This window comes from Sciurus carolinensis, chromosome 9, assembly GCF_902686445.1.
Source record: "Sciurus carolinensis chromosome 9, mSciCar1.2, whole genome shotgun sequence".
Classification (NCBI taxonomy): Eukaryota; Metazoa; Chordata; class Mammalia; order Rodentia; family Sciuridae; genus Sciurus; species Sciurus carolinensis.
In genome coordinates this window covers 20,117,514-20,133,543 of record NC_062221.1, presented here as the reverse complement: position 1 = coordinate 20,133,543, position 16,030 = coordinate 20,117,514, and the positions used below count along the sequence as shown (strand labels likewise).

At 34.2% G+C, this 16,030-nt stretch overlaps 1 protein-coding gene across 4 annotated transcripts in view; it reads left to right on the top strand.

The window, feature by feature from the left end:
• Ppp2r3a (protein phosphatase 2 regulatory subunit B''alpha) overlaps window positions 1–16,030 on the top strand; it is a 164,568-nt gene that overhangs the window by 136,449 nt on the left and 12,089 nt on the right. For all 4 annotated transcript variants that reach the window (XM_047564958.1, XM_047564957.1, XM_047564959.1 and 1 more), the window contains one exon: window positions 741–847. In XM_047564958.1, coding sequence (XP_047420914.1) covers window positions 741–847 — 107 coding nt within the window. The remainder of the gene's footprint in view (window positions 1–740; window positions 848–16,030) is intronic.

The following is a 16,030-nucleotide window of genomic DNA, read 5'->3' as shown; positions in this document are numbered from 1 at the left end:
GTGTTACTTACATTCTTCTAGGCATAACCAACCCTACAAAGTAGGGCAATACTAACTCATTTTCATCTTGGAAAGACATTTGACCTGGAACATAATCCAAGATACTGCCCATATGTAGGAGGGCAAGAAATTGGTTATTCCCTTCATTTATTTTTATTTTGTTATTTTTACCTTATTTAAATTTTTCTTTATATGAGATGGTGATTATTGATATTTGTTAGATCTGTGAAGAACAAGTCAGAAAGTACCAAAAAATTCCCTGTGTTGAAGAGATACTGAGTGTATGGAGATTACAAAGACAGAACAGCAAAAGGTAGCAAACACCTAGAGAGAAGAAAGTGACCTGGGAGAGAAGGGCTGCTGCCAGGAAGCGCTCACAGGTGATCTGGTATCTGAGCTTGCTTTTAAAGAAACAGTAAAAATTTGCCAGAGAAAAGGGTGGTACATTTCAGGTAGGCATGGACAAACCACATATCACTTCAGATGCTGCTGCATGAAGTGCTAGGGAGAAAGGAATGGAGAACTATGTCTGATTACAAGGTTAATGAATCCAACACAAAAAAATTTGGCTGCTAAACAGTTTTGTTTGAATTGTAGCAAATCATCATAGGCGTGTTACCACCTCTTTTAACATGTTTAAGCACTTTTGAGAGAAATATTTTCAGCAATATACATTTGTTATGACCTACCTTCAATTCTTTGATTATTTTTGTTTCTCTGGCTGTCCTCTTTCTAACAAGGATGTTGAAAATGATGGGCCTGAGCCCTCTGACTGGGACAGGTTTGCTGCTGAGGAATATGAGACACTTGTTGCAGAGGAATCTGCCCAAGCACAGTTCCAGGAAGGGTGAGTCTCCCCATGTCTTATAGAACTCTAACAGGGGTGCCCATATCAGGAATATAAAACTACCTTAAAAAAATCATTTTCTAGCTTTTCTTCTTTTGTTGTTGTATCTGGGATTGAACCCAACAGCACATACCCATTAAGCCCACATCCCCCATTTTTACTTTGAGCCTTTTTTATTTTGAGACAGGGACTTGCTAAATTGCTGAGGCTGGCCTTGAACTTGTGATCCTCCTGCCTCAGCCTGGAGAGCCACTGGGTGTGCCACCACACCTGGCTTTTCCTATTCTTGAATAACAATAATATCTGATGTAACCAACTTTAGTTAAATGAATACCTTTCCCAGTGGTCTTCTCTTCCCTTCTTCGTTTAGTTCCTGGTAAAGTCTTCTCTTGTCCCATTTCCTTTAATAAGTCATACCTTTCATAGAAACCAATAACACTGAGTCATACCGCTACGTTAGTGTTATTAGTAAACCTTGTAAGTAAAGGAGGAATCTATAAGAACTGAAGCTCCTTTAAAAAAAATGAGCATGCTTAAAACATATCTTTATCACATATGGTTTTGTGCATTCAACCCTGCACAAGTAACTTCTACATATAATTTATACTAGTTAGTGCAAAATCCCATAAAGGGATCATGTTCATAATCCAAAATATGTCAAAACATACTCTACTGTCATGTAGAACTAAAAAGAACAAATAAAAAGAAAAAAATAATCCAAGAATTTGACTGCTGGAACATTTCAGCAATTTTATAATTTTCCAGCATTTTCCATCATTATCTAGTGACTCCTAATTCTTCTTTAGTCCTTGTTTTGTAATACATTCATATGACATAATAGTCAAGGAAATAAAATGAATAAATAGTAAAAGTCTCCCTGCTTACCCAGTCAATGTTATCATTTCTTTGTGTACCTTTCTAGGCTCTGTGTGCTGTGTGTATATACAAATGCAAATACATTGTTTTGGTTTTCTTTCTTTTTTAAGTACTGGGGATTGCACCCAGGAGTGCTTTATCATTGAGCTACATCCCTAGCCCTTTTTATTTTGAGACAGGGTCCCACTAAATTGCTCAGGAGCTCATAAGCTGCTGAGGCTGGCTTCTGCATCCTAAGTCACTGGGATTAGAGGTATGTGCCACCATACCCAGCTTATTTTATAGTTCTTTACCAACATTATATCTCTAACATCTTGCTTTTGGAAATTATAGTGTTGCAACGAATCATTCTATATATATGACATTTTATACATCCATAGGATAAATTCCTAGAACTGTGGCAAACAAACAAGCATAATCAAACTAGGTATTTATAAAAAGTATGCAAAGATGGAAGATTTTAAAAAGTCAAGAAATGATGCATTTACCCAAAACGAGCAAGAGTGGGAAGCCATTTTCATTACCTTGGCCCAAAGGGAGAAAGATGGAAACCACCAGAATACAAAGAGAGTGGCTATATAAAAGGGTACCTGACAGGATCTGTGACTTTCAGTAATGGGATTTCACCAACCTGGGGCAACCCAACTAAGAGAGAGCTGCTAGAGAAAAATACCCAACTTCATACCCTCAGTAACCTGCTGGTGCCTCCTGTTAGTGTCCATTCAGAAACCAGAAGACAAGGGAGGCCCCTATGTGGTCAGTTCAAGTCAGCCTCCTGGGACACAAAACTGGGGGTGGGATCTGCAGTGATAAACAGGAAATATCCAGCCCAGTGGATAATGTAGTAAGAGTGTACCGTCTTACTCCTCTACCATGCTGTCTTTTTAGTTTTTTTGTGTGGGTGCAGGACATGCCATCACCAACCTCCCTCGCTCTTTTTTTAGTTCATGAATATAATTAACCTTCCATATAATTAAGGACCATGTTTAAGCCAAAAAATCACATGGTTAAAAAATTAAAATTTTTTGGATTATGTGATGTGAGATTAATAGGTATGGTTTTTTGAAGATTGCAAGCAGTTTTATGAAAAAAATTGAAAACAATGATTGTATTTCAAAAATATATTCTCCATAAGTAAAATAACAATGACACTATACTACACATACAAGAACTATTTAAACTATGAACATATAACAAGAATAATCATTCTACTTATGTTGTTTTTAAAGTTTATATATTTAGTACAAACATTCTTTTTGCATTAATGAACACAAAACATGTTACTTAAGTAAACATCTCATTGAAAAGTTTTATAGTACATCCATAAAAATGGGATTTTAACATTCTAGAATAAGAATTCCAATGTTTGTATATCAAAATGAATTCTGCTATCATATATAACTAAAAAGAACCAATTTAAAAATAAAAGAAAAATATGTTAAATTATAGTTATTATTGCTTTTTTAATTTGAAAAGTATCCCTGTTTGAACAATAAATTATATGGAATGCCTTATCAGAGACAAATCAGCAGTGTGATTCTAGAGTGGAAGAAGCAGGATTCTTCAACACAGAAAAAATTGGGTCTAACCCATTCTCTGGCAGGGAGGGGGTCATGGAATGTTTTTCAGAGGTCAATGACTACATTAAGACCTAAAAGAGGGCTGGGGAGATAGCTCAGCTGGTAGAGTGCTTGCCTCGCAAGCACAAGGCCCTGAGTTCGATCCCCAGTACCGCAAAAAAAAAAAAAAAAAAGACCTAAAAGATGAGGAGGAGTTGTCCAAGGGAAAAAAGAGGTACTTCAGGAAGGATGAACAGCATAAAACAGGCTCACAGGCAAAGTCAAGTTCTGCCCATGATTTAAGGGTCTTTTTTGATCTGGAGTTTTTTTAATCTGTTTAGCCACAAAACTGGGGTTTCATTTTTATATCAATGACCTGGAAATCCTAAAATCATTTATATATTGAATATCATGAGCCTGAGTACATCATAAGATAGGAAAATGGATTCCCAAGTATGGTTTAAGGTTTTTTGAAATTATTTTATTCATCTTATTAAGCAACACTGGTATAGTTAAGAACAGATATGGATTTTTATAATAGTAAAAAATAGACAATCTAAGCATCTGATGGGAAGGTTAATAAAATTATACTATTTATACCCAGTCTTATGTAAGCATTAAGGTCATGTTATGGATATATATTTATTTACTTTCATATAATAATAATAATAATAATAATAATAGGGACAAGGAAAAAGGCTTTGAAAGATAAATAGAAAACAACAAAAAGGTACCCAAAAGAATTAGGTGTATGTAAGGAAAACAAAAGGGATCTAACTTATATGTATTAGACAACAGAATAATGGAATAAATATATATATATTCAAGGATAACAGAAAAGCTTTTGGATGGGAAGGTACTGGGGATTAAACACAGGGGTGCTACCTCCCAAGCTCTTTATTTATTTACTTATTTTTATTTTACTGTTTGGTACTGGGGCACATTACATTTGAACCACACCCTCAAACCTTTTTAAAAAATTTTGAGACAGCGTCTCACTAAGTTGCTGAGGCTGACCTCAAACTTGCAATCCTCCTAACTCAGCCTCCTAAGTTGCTGAGATTACAGCTGCGTGCCACTACACCCAGCAAAGACCTGAATATGAAAGGTCAAAAGTTACATTATATGCAGGAAATCCTGATAATGAGTGATTCCAGATATACATTGTCAATTTGCTGGAATTCAAAAATGAATAAGGTTTATTTTGAGATGTTTTTATTTTCCCCATTTTTAAAAAATGTAAGACAAGGGGGGAAAAGTCAACCTGTCTGAGATACCTCCACGGTAAGAATGCTGAAAGACTATGAAACAGTGTTTACATTCAAAGCTAAGATAATATTCAAACGTAAAGAAACAAATGAGTATTTTCAAACATGTAAAAATTGGAGGTAATAATAACACCTTGAGCTCTCTTAAAAACCAAGAGACTACCCAAAATAAAGAGCACAGAAATGGAACAGCCGTGGTAGACAAGAAATAAAAGTGAGGGCAGGCGCAGTGGTGCATGCCTGTAACCCCGAGGCTTAGGAGGCTGAGGCAGTAAGATGGCCAGTCTCAGCAACTTGGTGAGGCACTTAGCAACTCAGTGAGACCCTGACTGTATTAAAAAAAGAGCTGGGGATGTGGCTCAGTGGTTGAGCACCCTGGGGTTCAACACCCAGTACCAAAAAAAAAGAAAGAAAGAAAGAAAAAGAAAAAGTGAGCATTCAATTCTTTTAAATGTAAAAATAAGTCTAAATAACTTCAGGGCATTAAAAGAGAACAGGACATAATATGCCCAAAAAAAACCAATGTAACTAAAGATATAGAAAAAGGGAAGAAATACATGTTTTAATTCTAGAAATAACTTGAGATTAAGAAGTACAGAGAAGAAATAAAATATATGCGTTAGTTTCATTACCAGGTCTTAACAGATACCCTCTAAAACTGCTAAATTAAATAGTGGGGTTAAAAATATGAAGATGAGGTATGGGGAGACAGCTCAGCTGGTAGAATACTTGCCTCAAAAGCACAAGGCCCTGAGTTCGATCCCCAGTACCGCAAAAAAAAAAAAAAAAATGAAGATGAACAGTTGAAATACTAAACCAAACTTCAGATATTTTAATTCAATCACAAAACATGTACACACAAAAGAAAATCAGGCTATGCAGTGTAAACTAAAGGTAACAACTAAGGCCTATATTTTTTTTAAGAATTTTTTTTCACAGTAACTTTATCCTATTTCTTTCTTTTTATGTGGTGCTGAGGATTGAACCCAGGGCCTCACATATGCTAGGCAAGTGCTATACCACTGAGCCCAGCCCCAAGGCCAATATTTTTAGATCAATGAATGTAAAAGGAATAGAATCACTTATTAAAAGAAAAATTCAATTATGGAATGACAATAACACCCCCCCAAAAAAAAAAAAAAATCCAGGTTGAATATAAAAAGAATTAAGACTGCTAAAAAGAATTATCCTGATGACATCAGATCTTTGAAGCAAAAACTAGAAAAGGGTGGGTGGATGAACCCTATCCATATGCAGACATAATAAACTATTCCCTGAAAAAAGATAAAAAATGCCTTTGTGGTTTATGTCCATAGACCATTGACAAAATAGTTACTAAAGCTTCAAAGAAAACTTCTAACTTTCTAGGAAAACAGACAGGATTAGACTAAAGAAGCCAGCAGCTTAAATCGTAATAGAATGCAGAAGACAATTGTTACACATAATGAGAGAAGCAATTCATGAGCATCCCTGAATCTGAAACCTAAACCAAAAGCAGCAGTATCCAGGTAGGGCAACCCCTGTATATCTCATCCTATCCCTAAAGGAAAAAGGAAGCCATGAGTATGGGAATTTGGAACAGAGAAAGCCCAGCCACGGAAAGATCCACACCCCAGCAGCAAGACCAGAACAGACCAGCCCTCCTTGCCTGCCTTCTCACTGAAAACACCAGCAACTGTTTGCCCCTTCCTAAAGCAACCAGCAGAAACAGAGGCAGCAACTCAACTGCATAGAAAGGTGGGAAAATATCAGTTGAGAAGTATCAAAATATTCAACGAATGGAAGGACTTTCACCCTTGGAAGAAGACATACAATAATCAGTTTAAGTCATCAAAATGAGTTTATTTACTGTTTTCAGAGGAATAAGGGAAAATGTCACGTTCTTGAAGTAAGACAACAGCCAGTGTCTTAGAAAATTAAAAAAAAAAAAACTTTTAATGAAAAATGCAGTTATCAGACTGAATAGAATAGACATAGTGGACACAGCTGAAAAAAAATTTTGATTTGAATATTGATTAGGATAGGGAGAAATCCTCTTAGAAATAATTCCCAGAATTTTAGCTTTTAGCACATTATGTCCCATCATCCCAAATATGGAATACATATAAAAACTTAAATATGGTATATATAATTTATGATAATATAATTATATTGCAATATAATTATAATATTAATATACATCAGCTCCGGATTATGATTTCCAGCTATTAGAAAAAAACAATAGATAACTGACATAAAAATGACTGAAGATAATTTAGCATGCTGAAAGACAAGTGTTAATTTGCTTTAGTGTGTATGTAGTGAATGACAGGGGCCTCATCCAAGCTAGGCAAGCACTCTACCACTAAGCCACAGTCCCAGCACATTTGGTGGCAAGTGACCTAAACTCCACTCAAATTGACATAAGCAAAAAAAAAAAAACAATAAAAGCCATGAACAACAAGGAAATTATTGGCTTACAGAATAGAAAAGTCCAGTAACAGTAGATCATACTAACTCTAAAGATTGAGAATGATCAGAGAAAGCCTTCATCCTTCCATTTAAGTATGCTTTTGTTTCTTTCACTTTGGAGCAAGATTTTCACATGTGATGGGAAAATGATCGCCTACATTCAGAGAAAAGAGAAAAATCTCTTACTCACAAATTCGAATAAATGCCCAAGATTCATGTCATTTGACTCTAGTTGGCTTGGTTTGGGTCCAGTTCCCGAACAAACTCCTGAGAGACCTAGAACTTCTTAGACAGGGGTCAGGTCCATTCAAACCATGTGTTTCCCAGGTAAAATGGAGACTATGTACAGAAGGAAAGAGGGATGCTGTACCAATAATCAAACAGGTATCCATAATAGTAAGAAAGAGGAACGCAAAAGGAAAAAGCACAAAATAATTGGCCTAAGTCCAGAGGAAGTGTCAATTACAAAAATCTGAATAAAAATCCACTTGTACACTGTTCTTTAGATTCATCCCTAACAGAAATAACAGATAAATGAGTAGTAATAAGAAAATCAGACATGACAACATTAATGAGACAACAGAATTCAAAGCTTTAAAAGGTATTTATAAATCTTGGTGTAGTGATGTACACCTATAATCCCAGGAACTCTGGAAACTGAGGCAAGAGGTTTTCAAGTTCAAAGCCAGCCTCGGCAACTTAGTTAGGCCCTAAGCAACTCAGAGGAACCCTGTCTCTAAACAAAATACAAAAAAGGGATGGGGATGTAGTTCAGTGGTTTTTCCCTTGGGTTCAATCCCTGGAACCAAAAAGAAAAAAAAAAACCAAAAGGGATATAGCTCAGTGGTAGAGGGCCCCTGGTTTTAATACATGCAATATCTAAAGCAAATCTGGTAGAAATACAAGGAGAAATGTACAAATCCACAATCATGTAAAAACCAAGAAATTAAATAGATCAAAATATAACAACATAAACAATATAACACAAAAACATAATTGGTAAGCTTGATTTCATAGAAACAATGTACTTGGTACCCAAAAAACACATGGAACCACTATAAAAGTGCCTATTTAAGCACAAAGAAAATTGTAACAATTTTTTAAACTCACTAGCATATAATTCACATTAAATGCAACATGAAATTACCAAAAAAAGAAAAAATACATGTCTTGTAATTTTAAAATACAATAAAATTTTTGAAGATTAAAGAATATTTTTAAAAATAATCTGTAAGCCAGAGGACATAAAAAGAACAACAAATTACTATGTTTTTTAGAAGCAGACAACAAAAGCATATTTACTAATTCTATGTGATAAGACAAGAGGAAATTTTTAACCATATACTAAAATAAATGAGTTAAACTATCCACTCAAGATATATGGAAAAGACAAAATATATCCAAATAAAGTGTATATAAGGAAGAAATAAGCACTTTAAACAAAAGCAGTTTAAACACAGAGCATACTATATAACCAAGTGCTATTCTAAATTTTTAATTTAGTGGGCACACAGAGAGCCATTCTTAGAAAACCTGTCATTAACAGATTAAAAGAGAAAAAAATACATAAAATTTAAATTGATTCTTTGAAGGCACCTGATAAAATTTAATGTATTTTCTAGTTTGGAAAACAAAATAATTTGGAGATGGGGTCTTACTGTTGCCCAGACTGGTTTCAACCTCCTGGGCTCAAGTGATCCTCCCACCTCAGCATCCCAAGTAACTGTGGGGCTATAAAACTGTCCAGTTAGGAAAAAAAATTATCTTAAATCTAAGCAAACTAAGACTAGCACTAACAAATAAAGGATATTGACTCCATCTCCCAGAAATAAGCAGTTAAAAATGTAACAGAAAAAAAAAGTACCATTCACAATAGCAGAAAAAAGTGACTTAGAAAAATATATATGAAAAAACAGAAATTTCACTGAAAAATATAAAGACCAGTTGCCATGTTAAAATTAATTTATTAACTTAATACAGTCCCCAAATATGTTGTAGAACTTGATAAATTAATTCTAAAACCTATGTGGAATAATAAAAGCATAAATAGCAATGAATTTTGAAAAGAAAGGTAGGGTGGGATACAGGGCAAGTGAACTATAAAGCTACAGTAATTAAACCCAGTATAGTATCCATGCTGAAACAAAAACTTGAGGCATAGTACAGTCAGCCCTCTTGATCTAGGGGTTCTGTATCTGTTCATTTAATCAATCACAGATCAAAAATTTTGGAAAAAATGTGTACTGAACTACATTGTAGTGGGTATTATAAGTAATCTAGAGATGATTTAAAATATTCAGACGATTGTATATGATTGAGAGAGCATTTTAAATGTGTCAGGAAAAGCCTGCTCAGTAAAATGTTAATTCTCCATGGCAGGGTAAGTAAAGTGAATATTAAACTAATAAACAGACTTTAGAAGCAGAAAAATAGTGGAAGAAACTTACAAAGAAATGATGTATTTTGATACATTTTTAAATGACAAATGTTACATCTGCTTACATCATATGATCAGTATTATTCTTTTATAAATATTCTTCAAAATCAACGCAAGAACATAATTATTGCCCAATTCTAAAACAAAAATAGAAATTTCACAAATGAAACAAACATGAAAATTATTATTTCACTGACATTAAAATGTAATAAGCTAGACATGTACCTAACAACAGAAAAAAATATATTTTAAGGAAAAAATAAAAATTCAACAATTATTATTGTAAATTTCAACAAAATAAGACTTAACACAATTAACATACTTTTAATCAATGCCAGAGAACACTCCACAAAACAAGAAAAATATACATTTATTTGTGTTTTACAATTACATGAAATTTCTATAGGCAGACCATATGGTAAGCCAACAAAACAAGACTTGATAAATTCAAATGCATTACATTAAAGTGTGTTATCTGAGCAAATAGAATTAAATTAGAAATCAGTAACAGAAAGAAATATGGGAATCTCAAAATATTTTGAAATTACATGACACACTCCTAAAGACTCATGGGTCAAAGAAGAAACCACAGGGAAATGAAAAAATTATCTTGAAATAAATGAAAATAAAAGAATATATGAAAATATAGCCAATGCAATAAAAGCAGTATTCTGGATATTTATAGTTTAGAAAGGTCTAACATCAATAATATAAGCTTCTATATGCTCCACCTCAAGGGCTTAGAAAAAGAACAAACTAACTCCAAAATCAGTAGAAGACAGGAAATAATTAAGATCAGAGCCAAAATCAGTGAAACTGAGAATAAGAAAACAATACAACAGATCAATGCAACAGAGTTGGTTTTTTGCAAAGATAAATAAGATTGACAAATCCTTAGCCAAACTAACCAAAAGAGTGAGAAGAAGCAAATCAACAAGATCACAAAAGGAAATATTATCACAGACCCTTCTGAAATCAAGGATTATCAGAACTTACTTTGAAAATTTATACTCCAATAAATTGCAAAATCTGGAATACACTGACAAATTGAATCTGAAAGACATAGAAAACCTAAACAGATGGTATCAAGTAATGAAATCAAAACAGCAATTAAAAGGCTTCCATAAAAGAAAAGCCCAGGACCTGATGGATTCTCAGCTCAGTTTTACCAGACCTTTACAGAACTAATGCCAGTCTTTCTCAAATTATTCCACGAAATTGAAAGGGAGGGAACACTCCCAAAATACATACAATGAAGCCAGTAAAACCCTGAGACATATCAAGGAAAGAAGACTACAGACCAATATCCTTGATGAACATAGATGCAAATATCCTTAATAAAATAATAGTACACTGCATTCAAAAACACATCAAAAAGATAATACACCATGATCAAGTGGGCTTCATTCCAGGGATGCATGGTTGGTTCACCATTTGCAAATCAATAAATGTAATTCACTATTTAAACAGAATTAAGGACAAGAATCACTTGAGCATCTCAGAAGAAAAAAGACCTCTGGTAAGATCCAGCACCCATTTGTATTAAAAATGTTGGAGAAGCTAGGGATCAAAGGAACTTCCTTCAACATCGTAAAGCCATTTATGACAGACCCAAAGTCAACGGCCTACTGAATGGAGAAAAACTAAAAGCATTTCCTCTGAAATTAGAAACAAGACAAGGCTGTCCACTCTTACAATTACTATTTAATATAGTCCTCAAAACATTAACCAGAGTGACCCAGTAGAAAAGGAAATCAAAAGGAATACAAATAAGATAAGAAGTCAAACTATCTCTGTTTGCTGATAATATGATCCTAGATCTAGAAGACTCAAAAAAACTCCACCACAAGACTTCTAAAGATTATGAATGAGTTGAGCAAAGTAGCAGGATACAAGATTAGCACCCATAAATCAACAGCTTTCTTATTCTCCAATAGTGATTCAGTCAAGGAAGAAATCAGGGAAAGCATCCTATTCACAACAACCTCAAAAAAAATTTTTTTTAAATAATTGAGAATTAATCAAATCCAGGTGGTGAAAAAGCTCTACAATGAAAATTATAGAACACTGAAAAAAGATGAAGACAACCTTAGAAGATGAAAAGACATCCCATGTTTTTAGATAAGCAGAATTAATTATGTCAAAATGGCCATAATACTAAAATCAATATACAGATTCAATGTAGTCCCCACCAAAATACCAATGATATTCTTCACAGAATTAGAAAATAACAATTCTTAATACATTTGGAAGAATAAAGAGACCCAGAATAGCCAAAGCAATACTAAGCAAGAAAAGTGAAGCAGGAGGCATCACAATAGCTGATCTGAAATTATACTACAGAAATATAGTAACAAAACAAGCATGATATTGGCATCAAAAAGACATGAAAACCAACGGAACAGAATGGAAGACACGGAGACCAATCCACATAACTATAGCCATCTGATCTTTGACAAACATGCCAAAAATACAACACAGAGAAAAGACAGCTCTTTTAACAAATGCTGGTAGGAAAACTGGATAGCTATTATGTAAAACAATGAAATTAGACCCCTCTTTCTCCCACCCTGCACAAAATTCAAATCGAAATGGATCATAGAAATTATGAACTACACCAGAAACCCTACAATTGCTACAATGCACAGGATCAACATTCCATCATAGAGCTGCTGGCACCAAATTCCTTAACAAGACCCTCAAAAGCACTAGAAATAAAACCAAGAATCAATAAGCGAATGCGGTCAAACTAAAAAGCTATGCACAGAAAAGGAAACAGAAGCATGAAGAAAACCTACAGAATGTGAGAAAACCTTGGCCAGCTAATCCTGCAATAGAGGACTAATATACAAAGAACTCAAAAACCTTAATACCAAAAAAAAAAAAAAAAAAAAAAAAAAAGACAGATAACCCAGTCAGTAAATGGGCAATAGAACTAAACAGAAACTTCTCTCCAAAGAAGAAACACAAATGGCCAACATAAACATGAAAAATGTTCAACAACTCTAGCAATCAGGGAAATGCAAATCAAAACTACACTAAGATTTCATCTCAGTCTAGTCAGAATGACAGTGACCAAGAATATAAACAATAATAAATGCTGGTGAGGTTTGGGGAAAAGGTGCACTTGTACATTGTTGGTGGGACTGTAGACTAGTACAACCACTCTGGAAAATCATGGAGATTCCTTAAAAAACTACAAATGGAACTACTTGTATGACCCAGCTGTTGCACTCCTTGGTATTTTCACAAAAGATCTAAAATCAGTAAAATACAGTGATAGAACCACCTCAATATTTATAGCAGCACCATTCATAGTAACTAAATTATGGAATCAAGGTAGATGTCTGTCAGTAGATGAATGGATTAAGAAATATACACATACACACATGCACACATACATACACATATACACACAATGGAGTTCTAGTCAGCCATAAAAAAGAATGAAATTATGGCATTTGCCAGTAAATGGATGGAAATGGAGAATATCATGCTAAGTGAAATAAACCAAACTAAGAAACTCTTCAAAGGTCAAATATTTTCTCTCATAGATGGAACCTAGGGTAAAATAAGGGAAAGGGGGAGGGAAGGATAGGATGATTTAAATAACCATCAAATGTAAATTAATAGATGAGCAAAAGGAAGTCAGGTAGAGTAGGAGGAGGAGGAGTATAGGAGGGAGACATAGGATGGGAGAGAAAGGGGAAGAGAAAAAGGGATTATGTATTGAAATCTATTCCCATGCATGTATGAGTTTGTCAGGATGAACCCAACTACTATATATAACCATAAAGCTCAAATTTTTAAAAATACAAGGTTCTACCTCAAACTAAAAAAAGAAAAAGCAAACAAGACTCAAGTAAGAAGTAGGAAATAATAAAGATCACATTAAAAAATCCATGAGAGAGAAAACAGGAAAACAATGTTGAAGAATTAGTGAAACCAAAATTTGGTGCTTTAGAAAGATGAAAAGAGAGTAAGGACACTAGAGAATTTAAAAGAATTGCTAAGGGTGTATTATGAGAAACTTCAGCCCACTAACTTCCACAACTTAGATGAAATGGGACAAAATCCTAGAAAAATTCAGCTTACCAAAACTGACTCAAGAAGAAATGGAAAATCAATGTAGACCTATCCCAAGTAAAGATACTAAATTAGTTACTTTAAATGTTCCTTACAAATGATATTGGTCAAATTCTATTACTATATACTGTGTGCATGTAAAAAGATGTAACAATGAATCTCACCATTATGTATAACTATAAGGCACCTGATTTTTAAAAAATGGAAATAAAATATTCCCCATGAAGGACATGACCTACACCTCAGGAGCAACTCAGAGGCACAAGAGGATCACAGGTTTAAGGCCAGCCTTGGCAACTTGCTGAGAACCTGTCTCAAAAAGTTAAAAAAAAAAAAAAAAAAAAAAAAAAAAAAAAAGAAAGAAAAAGCAAAGACAAGAAAAAGAAAAAAAAGGCTGGGGTGAGTTCAGTGGTAGAGCACCCTGGGTTCACAATCCCCAGTACCATAAAATAGAAATAAAAATCTTCCCCACAAGAAAAGTCCAGGTCCAGATGACTTTACTAGTGAATGCTGTCAAATATGTATAGAAAGTTGGACCAATCTTTTACAAATACTTTCAGAAAATAACAGTATGAAGGAATACTTCTAAACTCATTCTATTTGTAAAGCCAATATTACCCTTAGAGAAAAAGCCAGTCAAAAACATCACAAAATGAAAACTACAAACCAGTATCCCTCATAAACATCAAAACAAATTACTTCAAAACTATTAACCTGTCAAGTCCATTAATATATAAAAAGATTATATAGCATGATTAAATGGGATTTATCTTAGAAATGGAAGGTTTTAACATCTGAAAAAATCAGTTATAGAAATAAAACATATTAATTGAATAAATAATAAAAGATCATTGACAAAATCCAACATCCATTCACAAGAATTCTCACCCAGGTAAGCACAGAAGGGCACTTCTTCAACTGACAGAGGACACCTGCAGTTAACATTTATGGTAAAAAACTAAATGCCTTCCCCCTAAGATCAGGAACCACGCAAGGATGTTTCTATTATTCATCATTTCTAATCAGCATTATAAATGGAGATTCTGTCAGTGCAGGAAGACAAACAACAGACATTAAGGACAGTTCATTTGGGAAGGAAGAAATAAACTTGTCTTATGTACAGATGATGTGGACTATGTAGAGAAAACACAGGGAATCTACATGAAAGCTACCAAACTATTAGGAAAGTTAGCAGTGATATAAAGATCAGTTGTATTTCTATTTACTAACAATGAACAACCCAGAAATAAAATAATAAAAAGAATTTATTCACAAACAGCAAGAAGATTAAAATATTTAGGAACAAGTATAACAAAAAAAAAAAAAAAACCCTAAGAATACCTACACACTGAAAGCCTCAAAACTGCAGAGAGAAATTAATGATGACCATATATAAAAGGATTAGAAGCCTCATTATTGTTAAAATGCCAATCTTCTATGCATAGACACAGGACACATGAATTGTTCGATTCTCCTTGGAGTCTTTATTTTTTTTTTCTTTTTTTTTTTTTTTTTTTTGTGGTGCTGGGGATTGAACCCAGGGCCTTGTGCTTGCAAGGCAAGCACTCTACCAACTGAGCTATCTCCCCAGCCCTCCTTGGAGTCTTTAAAAGAACAAATTGACAAGGGAGGTTAGTGTGTTGGAAACAAAACAACTGAAAAGATTGTAGGACCAATCAAAAGTATAAGGAATCTGATATTTTGGAAGAAAAGAGAGAAGTTACTAGAGCTGGAAGCTCAGAGATTTCAGAACAGTTGAAGTAGGGGCTCCTGAGCAAGTAAATGGGAATTTTCCTAAGAGTGAAATGCTTGTGATTTTGAAAGCTGAAAATTTTTCAGTGATAAGTTATAAGGAATGGTAGAGATGATATAAAACATACCATTAATGAGGAAGTCAGAGAACTATTAAAATACAATGATGGATAGACTGTCCATAGGGGCACCATTCAATTTTCTGAGATGATGACAAAAATAAAGGAGGCAAGCCAGGTATTATGGTACATGCCTGTAATCCCAGCAACTTGGAAGGCTGAAGCAGGAGGATCCCGAGTTCTAGGCCAGCCTCAGCAACTTAGCAAAGCCCTAAGCAACTTAGTGAGACCCCATCTCAAAATTAAAAATCTAAAAACTGGGAATGAGGCTCCGTGGTTAAGCGCCCCTGGGTTCAATCCTTAGTCAATGAGATGAATTTGCCAGGATGTTGGTAAATGAAAACAAGAAATAGGGGGTTCATTTTGTTTTTGAAGAAGCTGGAAGAGCTTCTGTGGAGCAAGACCCCACTTCTAACCCACAGACCACCTAAGATGAAGATATTACCTGAGAGGACCAGCTCTGGGTTCAGAGTGCCTGAATCCCATTGCCACCTTCATCTGTCTATACTTATGTGATCCTGAGAAATTCTCTTAATTTCTCAGTTTCACACCCATAAAATGTGAATGAAGTTACCTAATTCATGTATTTGTCATGGTAATTAAATGAAAAAAATTCATGAAATTTATTCCTGAAA